Here is a 12960-nt window from a genome sequence, read left to right as displayed (position 1 = left end):
TTTTTATTTTAAAAAGTACTGACAAAATCATTTAGATATGATAGTTGCCATTTTTCTGGTCTCTTGCTTCTATCATTGTATAATATTATTGTAGCTTTATTCATCATATATTCTATATTTCTTTAACATTTCATTCCACAGGCACTCCAGAAAGTCTGAAAGATCTAGCATCCAAAAACAGACTAGGAAAGGCACTGCCTCTGATACAGAAAGGTACGCTTGGTGTTGTGCTGTGCTGCCATCTTCTGTTTTACATATTCAGGGGTGCCCTCACTCTGGTTTACACAGTCAGTTCTTAAACACAAACCGGGATATTTAAAGTCATCCGTGTAAAAACGTCTACTCCTATATGGAAATAGTCTCATATGAGAAACAAGAGAAGGATAATTTGAAGGCAGTCCTGAAATCTTAGGGTTTTTTTAAAAAAATCTCTTATCTTTTTTTTAGTAATCATTCTGATTGCTAGAGAAAAGTAAATCATAATCATTCCTTTGTACATATTAGAGCATTGCTATCTTGTCTCTGAGGTCATTTAAATGTTACCAATGAATATAGTACCTGGAATATGCAAGTATTTAGAGTGTCTATTATTTATCTGAAAAAATGCTATGTTTTTTCTGTAAATCTCTTTTCTACAAATGGGTAATCTAAGATTCCACTTGTATATTACAGCAGAAGATATTTGTGAATGTAAAAATAAGGGATTGCTAAGTTTTTTGGAAATTCAACCTCAATTCCACAGGTTTTCTTTATTTTTTTAGTATTTTTAAGTACAAGATATTGTTATTTTTTTGACATAGCTGTAAAAACACCTGTAAAATAACAACTAACATACATTCATTGATTTATGAAACAATTATTGAGAACATGTAGGGAGATATAAAAGTAAATGAATGAGCGCATAAAAATGTTATATCTCTGATTATAGTTATTCACAAGGTACAGAGAGAACACAGAAAGGAGTGGCGTGAGAATGAGATTAAGAAAGTTTCTTAAACAGGTGTCACTTGAGCTAAATCTAGTTAGATAAAAGTTTATGAAGTGTAAGGTTTCTGTGAGAGGGAAAAATGAGAGGGAACACTGAGTTTGGGAAATTAATAATTTGGGGATGAATGGAGAATAGAATTCAGGGAATGGAAAGAGAGGGCTGAAAATAAAACTGGAGAAATCATTAGAAGTTATGTTGTGAATGATCTTGAGAGCCATGATAAAGAATTTCAACTTTGTTTTATTCAGTTATGAGCCCTTAGTGGGCTTTAAAAATAGGGAGCAAATTATCAATATTGAATTCCAAAATTTAACTTTGGCAACATGTTAGAAGATAAATTGAAAGATCCAAGGGTAGATGCAAGACACCAGCTAGACAATCACAATATGCTTTGTCAGGATAGAATCTGTACAATTCAATGATTCATTTAATTAACAAATACGTGCCAGATTCTTTGCTATACACAAAGAATGAAATCATGAGCAGCAAACAAGGAAAGTTTTCCAGAGGAAATTACCTCTGAGATGAGATCTGTAAAATGAACAAGTGCTAGACAGTTTAAGGGGTATGAGTGAGGGGAAAAATGAAATTTATTACTGGCTAATGGTCTTTGGAGATACTGAATATTTAAAGAACTTTATTTAGGGTGGAACAAGCATCCAAGGAAATTCTGAAAAGTGTTGAATAAAAATTCTCGTAAGGAGTTAGACTTAAGGAGGAAATGAAGCACAGAGTTGTAACTATGTATGTAAAGCCTGTAATTAAATAATACAGATGGTTTCTATTTACACATTCTTTAATGTCACCTCAGCTAAATGCAGTTGTTGTTTTTTTAATTATCATTATAAATGACTTGAATTTCTTAGGCATGCTTTCAATCTCCAGGAGTCCTTCCCAGTCTTCCACACAAGACTTCAATTATTTTGACATAATTGAAATGTTTCGTCAAAGTCTAATTCTTTTTTATTTCATTCAGGTTTCTTTCATTCATTTAACAGCTGATAATTGAGTGACTACTATGTGCAGTTATGAGTATTTAGGATATACTGATAAATGCGGTTTTTGACAGTAGGATACTATTTTACAAAGTATTAGATAATTCCAGAGGCAACTGAAGGTGCTTAACTTCAGGCAAGTCATATTTGGGCATCTACCTCTGCAGCACTGAAAATCATCTGTGGATAAAAACAAATCTTCTCTCCCTCCGGTAATCATAGCAAGGATATGATTAACTCCCAGTCTCAAATAGTTGCTGCTTAAGGACCATATTCATATTACATTTTACTTTTCTTGTACGTCTTAATAAGAAAACTAACTTTTTAGGAGAGTAGGTTTATTTGATGATAATAAAGCTTTTTTTTTAATTAGTATGCAAATTACATGCCTAGTTTTCAAGTGAATTGTTGAGTAGCTAGTTCTAAAAATAGCAAAGGCCTGTCTTGCCTGTATTAGTGTTAGCTCTCATTTCTTCAGAAGATATTTTGAGTTGACATCTGACTATGAGTGAACCAAGGTCACTGATTCTTTGCCATTGGATTAGCATCTTCCCAAAAGGAGTGATACCACACAGTCACACCTTGGATTGTAGCAGCATTTTCTGTAAAATATCATATTTTTTATGCCCATTGTCAGCCTCAACAAATTTGGCCCTCTGAGAAATAGTTTTTTAAGAAAATATTTTGAAAAAATGGTGACGAGTTGTAGAGGACAGTCAGAATTGAATTCTGGTTTTGTGTGTGTGTGTGTGTGTGTGTGTGCGTGTGCGTGTGCACCTGGCCATTTAGAAGCAGTGTTCAGATTCTGGATTCTCTTGGAAACTCCTCAGTAAAATATAAGACTGCCTTCTCACTCTCATGTGGATTCAGTAGCGTAAACTGCTAGCGACATTTCTGCATTCCATTCTATTGACTTTTGTCTTCTGGAAGCTACAATCTGCATCCTAACTGGGGGGTTGTTTTTTCTAGATTACTATTTAGAATTGCTTAAATATGCATTTATGTTCTGCTGTTGCTTTTGGAAAGAGCCTCTGCAGGCCTGTAATAGGCCATTACTTTGTAATTTCGTTAAGAGGAGCCGTTTTGAAAACTTGACCTTGGATATCATGTGCATGTCCATTGCCTAACAAGTCATTTTTAAAACGCCATATCAACATTGTTAACCTGCAATAGAAGCAATTTTTTACAAGTCCGTTTGCAATAATGGAAATGTCTGAGTAAAGGACCTTAGATTTTGGTGAGAAATTTGTTTAATAAGTCAAAACACTAGTCTTAGGTGGGGGTAAGTATGGATTGAACTCATTGGTAAATATTTAGATATTTGAACTGGAGTCAGTGAACTGATACCAGACATACCTAGGCTTGAATTGGAATTTTCCTCCAGAAGCTTCATGTTTTATGTTTTAGACAATTAGGATAATCATATTACTTTCCACATAAAACTGTTGGGAATATCAAATGATATACATAGCAGAGTAGGTAGTCATTTGATACTTGGACATATATTTACATTTTGAGTTACAAGATTAATACATACAGATATGTGAAATTACCATTTTTTATGTCATGATGTAGACACAAAACATATCTCAATAGACAGAAAGGAGAGCAAGCATTAAGGTAGACAGTCCTGTGTATGAATCCCACCTCTGCTTCATGTTAGTTCCTTGTCTTTTGGCAAGTTACTCTGTGACCCTCAATTATTACATCTATAAAATGGGAACAATAACACTTACTTCTGAGGGCTATTGTGAGAATACATAAAAATGCATGCATACATTTATGAGAATACCAAAAAATTCACATATATACACACACATAAATATGTGTAAAAAATACACACATACATGCATATATACATACACATGCATATATACATACACATACTTATACACATACATGTATTCAATGTCTATGGCATGTATAGATGCTTAGTATGGATGCTTAGTAAAAAATATTTGATACTATGATTTTACTTATTCATCATTCACTCCCTGTCCCTTTCTCTAATCTGGTTGTTCTAAATCTCACTCACTTTCTTACAACCTTACATTCTTTGCACATCTCCTGGCGTTGAAAAGATAAAGGCTCTACAGCATGGAGTCTCTCAGTTTTATACTTCTGTATCTCAGAATTTATTAATTGTCCTTTTGTTTAAAAAAAAAACTGTCCTTAGTTCCATTATTTCTCATCTCAAAAAACTTGCTCTTTTTAAGTTCTGCATTTTCACTGTCCCCAGTTTCCCTTCTGTAACCCAGCCTTGCTGCCATACTTGTCTCTCTTCCTTAAGAAAGGGGTTTTCTATCCTTCCCCTGTGTTCTGGGCTCTCTTACTTGTTATATATTGGTTGGTGGCAGGAACTGTTTCATTATATGACTTGTAGTTCATGTCAAAGAAAAAACAGACTTTGTGCTAAATGATTTACCTCAAACACTACAGGCTGTTCTTTCCAGGCTTTGCAAGTCTCAAGGCTCACATGTTCAAAAGCTGTGTAACATTCACTCAGAAAGCCATTTATTTGTCCCTGGAATTGCTTTTTATACTTTTGCCATTTAGTTTAGGTATACCTTATAAGTTGCACCTAAATTATTCACATTTCAAGTATCAGTTAGTAGTCCTTTTAGTGCTTGTGAATTGCATTGAGGAACAAAGCAAGATTTTAGTGAAATTTCAAGATCTATGAAATTTCTCAGTTCCGGGGTAAAAACTCTTATCATTTACTTTCAAACTACATTTAGAAAGTGTATTTTGAACAAGGATTGCTTAAAGTTTATGTTCATGATAATGGCTTTTCATGAGTAATAGGTAAAAACACTTATCATTGTAAAGGAATTGATCATGCAATCCTTCCCATAATAATTAATTCTATGAAGTATATGTATGCTTAGTTGGGTTATTGTGAAAAATCAATACAGAATTATTGAACAGTTTTCAATATGTAGGATATTGTTGGTTCTTTTTTCTTTTAATTCAGAAGTTGAGATGACATTCAGGGTTTCAGAGTCTCTATTAGGGTGTTATAAAACATTAATCCATAGCTCAATAAAATAAAATGCACATGTATTAAAGACCTAAATTGTACCTTTTTGTTTTCTGAAACCTGACTTTTCCTATTTTATTGTTCTGAAAATGAGGAGTACCCTGAATCAAAATAACTATAACTGAAAATCATTTTACCTAAAAGAAAAGGAATATAGTCAGTCTGAACAAAAATTGAATAAAGCACTCAATAATTAATATACTTTTGGTCATTAATATGTAATCCTCACCCTCACACACTTTTAGTGACATAATAAGTAAATTTTACAACCTTGCTTTAAAAAAGGATGAGGTGTTATTACATTGCTTCCACTGTAAAAAAAAAAAATACATAGTAGGTATTTTAAATGTGTTTTATTTAGAATAAATAATGAAAATGATGGGGAAAAATATGTGTCTGTTTTAAGCATAATTATATGTACAAACATCATTTTTGATTCTTAATTGTTTATTCAGAGTTGTTTTCATGATCATTTTGAACACTGTATTACAGTAACAGTCAATATAAGAACAAATATTTTTTCAGATATTTTTTATGTGAGAGAACTTGTTTTTATCCATAGATCAGCCATTTCCATTTTATCAGTTCTGTATAATGAAGCATTCTTCATCTTCTATTATTTTAATACTTTAGTTTGCTTAAATTAACCTCAAAAGATGTCCTTTGCGATCTGTTTGATTATTGAAAAGTAAAATTATGAACATTGTGAAAATATACAGGAGTTCTACAGGCATTATTTTTTCTTGAAAGCAAATGCTTAAAATATCCCTGTATTCATGATTCTAATTATATTCACTCATCTAATCACTATTTCTTTTTGAGCTCTTAATCTCTATGCAGCTTTGTTATAGGCATTGAATACAGCTTAGTAAAAAAAAAAAAAAAAAACAAGAAACAGAAGTCTCTGCCCTGCAGATCTTAGAAGAGGTTTACTACTACCTTAGGGGAATGTAGATTTTCCCTTTAAAAAGCATGGCATGAACAATTGCAATAATAATTTATCAGTTTGATTTGAATTCCATTTTAGTAATTGTGTGATGGGTTTTCTTCTGGTTTTTAAAATCACTGTCTTATACGAGTAACCAGGTTTTCCTAGGACAAATGTGGTATCAAAGTTAACGTGAACCTGCTGACTGAAGATCTTTTTTGACCCTAATGTTTTAGGGTTCTCCCACCATGTCTTTCTAGAAGGGGACACGCAGCCCCAAGAGCGACTGATCAGCCAGTCATTAGGGGGAAACATCCCGCTCGCTCGAGGTCGAGTGAGCACTCTAGTGTCAGAACTCTGTGTTCTATGCACCACCTTGCCCCTGGAGGGTCGGCGCCACCTTCTCCGCTTCTGACAAGGTCGCTATTCAATGTCCAGCCCAGCATCCATGTCCTGCCTCCAGGTGTTGGTGTGGTGTTGTACCTTCCTGAGCACTTGATGCTTTCACTCATTATGACACCATAGTTTTTAATCCTTTCTTTGTGACACTTAAACTCTCCCACATCTTCTATTGCATCTATTTTCACTGTGCTAGTAGTATTCTATAGTTCCTGCCAATTAGCTACCATTGAAAAAATAAATTTGGCTGTGTATGTCCTTCCATCTGTTTGTGGCATATTCATACACACTTTTTTAATTATGTGAACTTTTTGTAAGAAGTTACCTGAAATTAAAACTATTTGCTTCAAGGTGTAAGAAGAATGTGAAAAGAAAATAAACATTCATATGTGTTCAGCAAAATATTGGAGTATTTTAGAGTTCTTTAGTTAAAAAAAAAAAAAGTTGGAATGCCAGCAGATGGAGGTCAGCTTAATCCTTTGCAGTAGTAATGCATCTGCATGCTACTCAAATTTTCATTTGTAATTTTGATCTTTGCAACCGTAGGTTTTGTAGCATTTATTAAGGTTATTTTTTGAAATATTATTCAAGATTTTTCTGTTTAAAAATAAACTGTATGTGATTGGAAATTTATAAGTCTGCTGCTAGAATTATTCTTACTGGTTATAAATAATTCTAGAGTATATGTCTACTTAATAGCAATTTATGCAACAGTCTCTTTTCACTAATTTATTCATACCATTAAGATCCAGAGACTGTAATTAAATACATTGGTCTAGCACTACCAAGAATGAATAACCTTTCGGAAAGCACAACTTCAAAGAAACATAATGAAAAGAAGTGAATCCAATTCCGTTCATTCAGGAATTCATTGTGCAGATCTGTGTGTGACAGGCATTACCCTGCCTCTTTTAGCCTCTTTTTAAATCCTCCTTTTTCACATAAGTAGAAAGTATTTGATTTTGCTTCCAAAGGCCCACTGGGAGGTTTTATGTCTGTTACAATAGTAATAGGAAGGAAAAAGTTTTTTTTCAGGCCATGTTGGAATTTCATTATTTCATTCCCCTCCCCCCACTTTGTTTTTTGCCTGCAGAATGCACCGACAGAGAAGTCCAACCCAGTCTCCTCCAGCAGACACATCCTTCAGCAGTCGCAGGGGAAGACAGCTCCCACAAGTGCCAGTGAGAAGTGGCAGTATAGAACAAGGTATCCGATAAAGGGAGACCATTGTCCAAAAATCTTGGGTTTGAAAACCTCCTCTTTTTATACACCTTTTATTAAATGAATGGTAGTTTGGTTATATGTAGTGTACTTTATCCTATGAATGTAAGTTTCTTAGAAAATTTTCCCCAGCATCTAGCTGTAGTGGTTTGTGGCATATGCTCAGTTTTTGCTGAGTGAGTGAATGAGTGAATTTTCGGTGGTCAGTTAATACAACTGATTGAGACCAAAAAATACCTTTGTTCAAAGGGACCAAGGAAGAATATATAAATTGAAACCTCAGTACAATATGGTATTTTTTGTGTTAAAATGAGACATTTTACCTTATTTTTAAAACCTTTTAAAATTAAACCCTTGATCATAATAAAGTCTTTACTGGTGTTTTTTGTTTTTTAGCTTGCAGTATCCCTGTACTTTTTATATAAGTTTGATGATGAAAAAATGACTTAGAACATTTTCCTGTCCTTTCAACCGTTCAAGTTACTTTAGTTTCTCTTATTTTAAGCAGAAGGTTGCATTTTATTTTCCTAATGAGTGTGTGTGTGTGTGTGTGTGTGTGTGTGTGGTGTGTACATGCAGTGTTGATTATGGAAACTAAATTCGCTGAATACATAGTCAAGATGATTGAAAACTGAGTTAAAATAGACTGTTTTCTTCATATGATCCAAGGTGCTATCCCATTTCTCAATAGGTGAAATGATTTGTTATCACTATTTGTTATCACACATTTCTTGTCAGAGATTTGCGATGCAATTTACTAATTTACTGGTATATAATTCTAATTTGGAGTAGTATAAATGAAGTGGTCTTAGATATATTAAAACAGTTCTTGGTAAATCGTTATCCCTGAGAAACAGCTGAATTTAACATTTTGAATATTTTTTTCAACAGTGTCAATTGTTGCTAATATAAAATTTGTATTTCCATTCTATATTGAGGGTGCTGGGTATATGTTTTACTCACTTAATTGAAGTTCTTTGCTAAACTCACAATGTACAAAGATAAATACATTGTTTCAAAGACTGATGTGGCATAGATTCTGATATAGAATACTTGATTATATTAGAAAAATTAGTATAGGCTTTAAGAGGTATCAATTATCAATAGAGAAATACTGCTAGAGTGAACTTTAGATTTGTGTTTTCAAAAACCCATACATCCCATTGATACATCGTACTTTAATTTTCGGGATTGCTGTAGGGCGTTCTTTTAGTTAATGAGAAAAATCTGATGCTTTGTGAAACTCTGACTTTCTTTTCTAAATTACCACTTTATTCATTTAAATGATCAATTCACTTGTTTAACAAACTTTCTCTTCTCTTTCCTGGGAATATTATGAGAACATTATTCATAATTAATGTTATTAAGGCTCTAATTAGCAATATCCCAGATGAAATTACTTTAAATTTTACTTATTTTAAAAATATAAAAGTTGATGTTAAAAAATCCATTCATGAACTCCTGTTGCACAACTTAAAAAGGCCTGCAGAGTTTAGCTACAAACTCATGGTTACTGGCCATATTTTGCTAAAGATTGATATCCAAAAAGGTATTTGTTCCTAAAATTCTTTGCATTTCCTCTATTTGCAATAAACCATGCTTCAGGTTTAAAAACTTATAAGGGCACTGCATACAGCCCTTATGTAGTGAGATTATAGTCATATTATTTCTGTAGAAATAACAATTGCTTCTATGAAATCAATTGTATTATATGTTAGATTTTGGTTAAAAAAGATCGTATTTTCTTGTAAATATCAATGTCACTGTTTATGATATTTGTATTCACAGTTTCTTTCAGAGAAATCATCAATTTTTAAGGATTGAATTCAGGTGGGAAGAAGGGAATGACTGAGGATGAAACTGATGGTGTTATTTTGATATTTAATATAAATATACTAGCAAATACTTGGTTATTTGAGGTTCCTGAAATATATGATCTCAAGAGTCATATAAATATAATATTTAAAATATGACAGTAAACCTGTATTATTGTATCTAGGTGTTCTTCTATAATTAAAACAGATGTGGTTCACTTTATGATATTATGTTGTGCTTTGGAACTTTTGGTAAATGATACTATCTGCCATCATCTTATGGATCTAGTTCAAGCTAAGTAGTTCACATGATAACTTTGAGCTAAAATATGTTTTTAAAAGTAAATTTATATTTTGATTCATGAGCTGTCAGGATTTAGCACATTCTATTTAAGATCATTTCATTGCTGTTCTTTTTGTGGCTGTTGGGTAGGTTTTTGTTTTGTTTTGTTATATTTTGCTATTATTCCTTAGACTTATTACTGTTTCATACGAAGATTGATGCTGACTGATTTATTTGCAGTTAATTAAGCTCTACAGCACTTTACTTCTTTCCTTCTTCCCTCCTTTCCTTCTCTTCTTTTTTGTATGTTTGTTTTTATTTTTAACAAAAAGTGGTTTTCTTTTTAAAAGATAAGCAATTGATTGGTAAGAGCAAATATTTCAAATGGTTTAGATTCCTGAATAGTGATACAGCTGCGTGATAGACGTATAAAAATGATTTTCGTACACAATTTCAGTATATAATTAATTACATTATTGTTTTTAGGATGTATATTGGGATGAGTAGATTGTTTAACAGATGAGTTTTTTTTTCCTTTTAATTCAGATTTACCACTCCTTCTTTGCACCGTTAAAGCAATACCTTATTTTAAAGGCTAACATGTCACTTGCAAAGACATGTCTACTTAGTTTTTCAAAAACTATTTTTAAGTTTCTTTTAAAAATTAGTAATGTTGCCCTATTATTCTATGCTATATGCTAAAGTATATTTAAGGGAAAAGAAAAGAGGTGATTACAATACAGAATTTCAGATAAAGTAGCTGAGCAAGTAGCCTTACTTTTTATGTAACTCTAATGGTGTGTGATAATAAGATCAAAGAGTTTGAAGAAATTTCTCTGGTGGTATTCCAACATTGTATTCCAATGTAGCCCTTGTGTAGAGTGAGGCTGAAAGGAACATAATTGGTTGTATGAAAATTTGTGTGGTTTTCTAAAACCAGCCAAGTGCTGTCATTTTATGCTCAGCTGAATGTCTTCTGAAGAAATATTTAAAGATCATTCATAAAGTAACACTTGGTGGTATGTCAGTTATGTTTCATGTGTTCCGGTATTACATTTGTACCTAAAACTCTAATGGTATTCCACTTCAGAAATATCTAGATAGGCCATTATTTTTCAGTAAATAATACACTGCAAGGAGGTGGATCTAAAGCTTTACGAAATGTCTAAGAACTACAGTCTTTAAAGAAAGGAAATTTCACTTGGGGATAGTGTAATATAATTAACTTGAGGAAGAAAAATGGATTACTTAAACTAGAATATATTTTTTGTTAATGGAAAGTGTTACATTTTCCACAGTTAAAGAAAATGCCTACTATTTAGTAAAAAAAAATGTAATTTATTTTTTGTATTTAATATATGAAATTTCAAATTATCTGAAATTCTATCATGTATGAAATGAAAATCTTAATTTTGAAAATTAAATATGCTTTGAAATACATTTATCATGAAGACTCACAATGGATTTAAATTAAAATCTTTTAGTAAAATTAGTGCTGAACTATTACGTAATTCTTGAAAAGCAAGAAAAAAATGCCATGAATATGCTTTTCAAATGCCAAACATATTAATTTACCAGTGTTTCTGTTTTTATTTTACGTATTTCAATTATTATAGTCATTCTTTCTTTGATTAATTTAGTACCATATTTTAGACTTCCTCATGGTTTTTCATTGAAATTTATGTCACATTTATATGTTAAGCGTTTTTATTGTTCATGCCATTGTCTTAATTCACATTTACATGTCTAACTCTAAATTTGCTGATTTCTTTCTTTTGTTTCCATCATTATGTGCATTTAATTCATTGAAGAACAAGAAAAATATAACTCTTCCACAAAAGGTAAATATTAATGTAACTTTTTAAACCATTTAATATTGTTACTTTTCTGTTCTGTAAGCATTTAAATATATATTTATTGAAATAATTAGCAAAATTATTTAATAGGTACTTATTTCTCTGAATGATTTTTAGGTTATTTATTTATTTATTTAATGTATTTTAAATTCAATTTTATTGAGATATATTCACATACCATACAGTCATCCATGGTGTACAATCAGCTGTTCACAGTACCATCATGTAGCTGTGCATTCATCACCCCAATCTATTTTTGAACATTTTCCTTAGACCAGAAAGAATCAGAATAAGAATAAAAAATAAAAATAAAAAAGAACACTTAAATCACACACACGCCCCATCCCACCCTATTTTTCATTTAAGTTTTGTCCCCATTTTTCTACTCATCCATCCATACAGTGGATAAAGGGAGTACGATCCACAGTGTTTTCACAATCACACTGTCACACCTTGTAAGGTACATTGTTATATAATCGTCTTCAAGAGTCAGCACTACTGGGTTGGAGTTTGGTAGTTTCAGGTATATACTTCTAGTTATTCCAATATATTAAAACCTAAAAAGTGTTATCTATATAGTGTATAAGAATGTACATCAGAGTGACCTCTTGACTCCATTTGAAATCTCTCAGTCACTGAAGCTTTATTTCATTTCATTTCACATCCCCCTTTTGGTCAAGATGTTCTCAATCCCAGATCCAGATTCATCCCCAGGAGTCATATCCTGCGTCACCAGGGAGATTTACACCCCTGGGAGTCAGGTCCCACATGGGGGGAGGGCAGCGAGATTATCTGCCAAGGTGGCTTAGTTAGAGAGAGAAGGCCACATCTGAGCAGCAAAGAGGCACTCAAGGGGAGACTCTTAGGCACAGTTATAAGCAGGTTTAGCCTCTTCTTGCAGTAACAAGCTTCATAGGGGCCAGCCCCAAGACGGGGCTCAGCACATCAAGCCGTCAGTCCCCAATGTTTGTGAAACATCCATGTTTATTTTTAATTCTTTCCTATTATGACCTGTTTGCATCCAACAAGAAAAGAGTACATTAAAATTAAGAATATTTTGGCTTCAAAATTTATTTCTCTAAATTGACAACTAGAAAACAATTCTTTCTGGAAAATAATAACATTCTTTGTTTATTTTAGTTTATTTGTTAACATATCTGCTCTCTCAGATAAAGGGTTTAATTCTTACCTTCTGTTCAGGGGAATATCCAGCTGTAGTAAACAGCAACTTTCTTGAATTGTAGTCGTGCATTTAGGAAGTTGCTGCCTAAATCATTACTCCTCTCAGCCTCAATATTTGTAGTGATATTCACTAATTCTATATTTCTGAGAGAACTAGGAAAGACAAACCATTCAGTCTGCTACATTGGCACTTGTTGGCCTCCCATCTTAGTGTCTATGGATCACACTTTCTTTTTGGTCTGCACTTAGGTTCC

General features: G+C 32.5%; 1 protein-coding gene across 46 annotated transcripts in view; it reads left to right on the top strand.

Moving 5' to 3' along the window:
- Positions 1-12960, top strand: part of RIMS1 (regulating synaptic membrane exocytosis 1) — a 567640-nt gene that overhangs the window by 394248 nt on the left and 160432 nt on the right. For 15 of the 46 annotated variants that reach the window (XR_005217800.1, XM_037842314.1, XM_037842330.1 and 12 more), the window contains 4 exons: positions 142-213; positions 6188-6370; positions 7444-7556; positions 11480-11509. Coding sequence is in view for 45 of the 46 variants with exons in the window: in XM_037842314.1 (XP_037698242.1) it covers positions 142-213; positions 6188-6370; positions 7444-7556; positions 11480-11509 (398 nt within the window). In the remaining variant the exon portion in view is untranslated. The remainder of the gene's footprint in view (positions 1-141; positions 214-6187; positions 6371-7443; positions 7557-11479; positions 11510-12960) is intronic. The other 31 variants (XM_037842358.1, XM_037842347.1, XM_037842355.1 and 28 more) reach the window with 5 other exon arrangements.

This window comes from Choloepus didactylus, chromosome 7 (genome assembly GCF_015220235.1).
Source record: "Choloepus didactylus isolate mChoDid1 chromosome 7, mChoDid1.pri, whole genome shotgun sequence".
Taxonomy (NCBI): Eukaryota; Metazoa; Chordata; class Mammalia; order Pilosa; family Megalonychidae; genus Choloepus; species Choloepus didactylus.
Note: the sequence above shows the minus strand (reverse complement) of the source record. Positions and strands in the feature narration are given on the sequence as shown.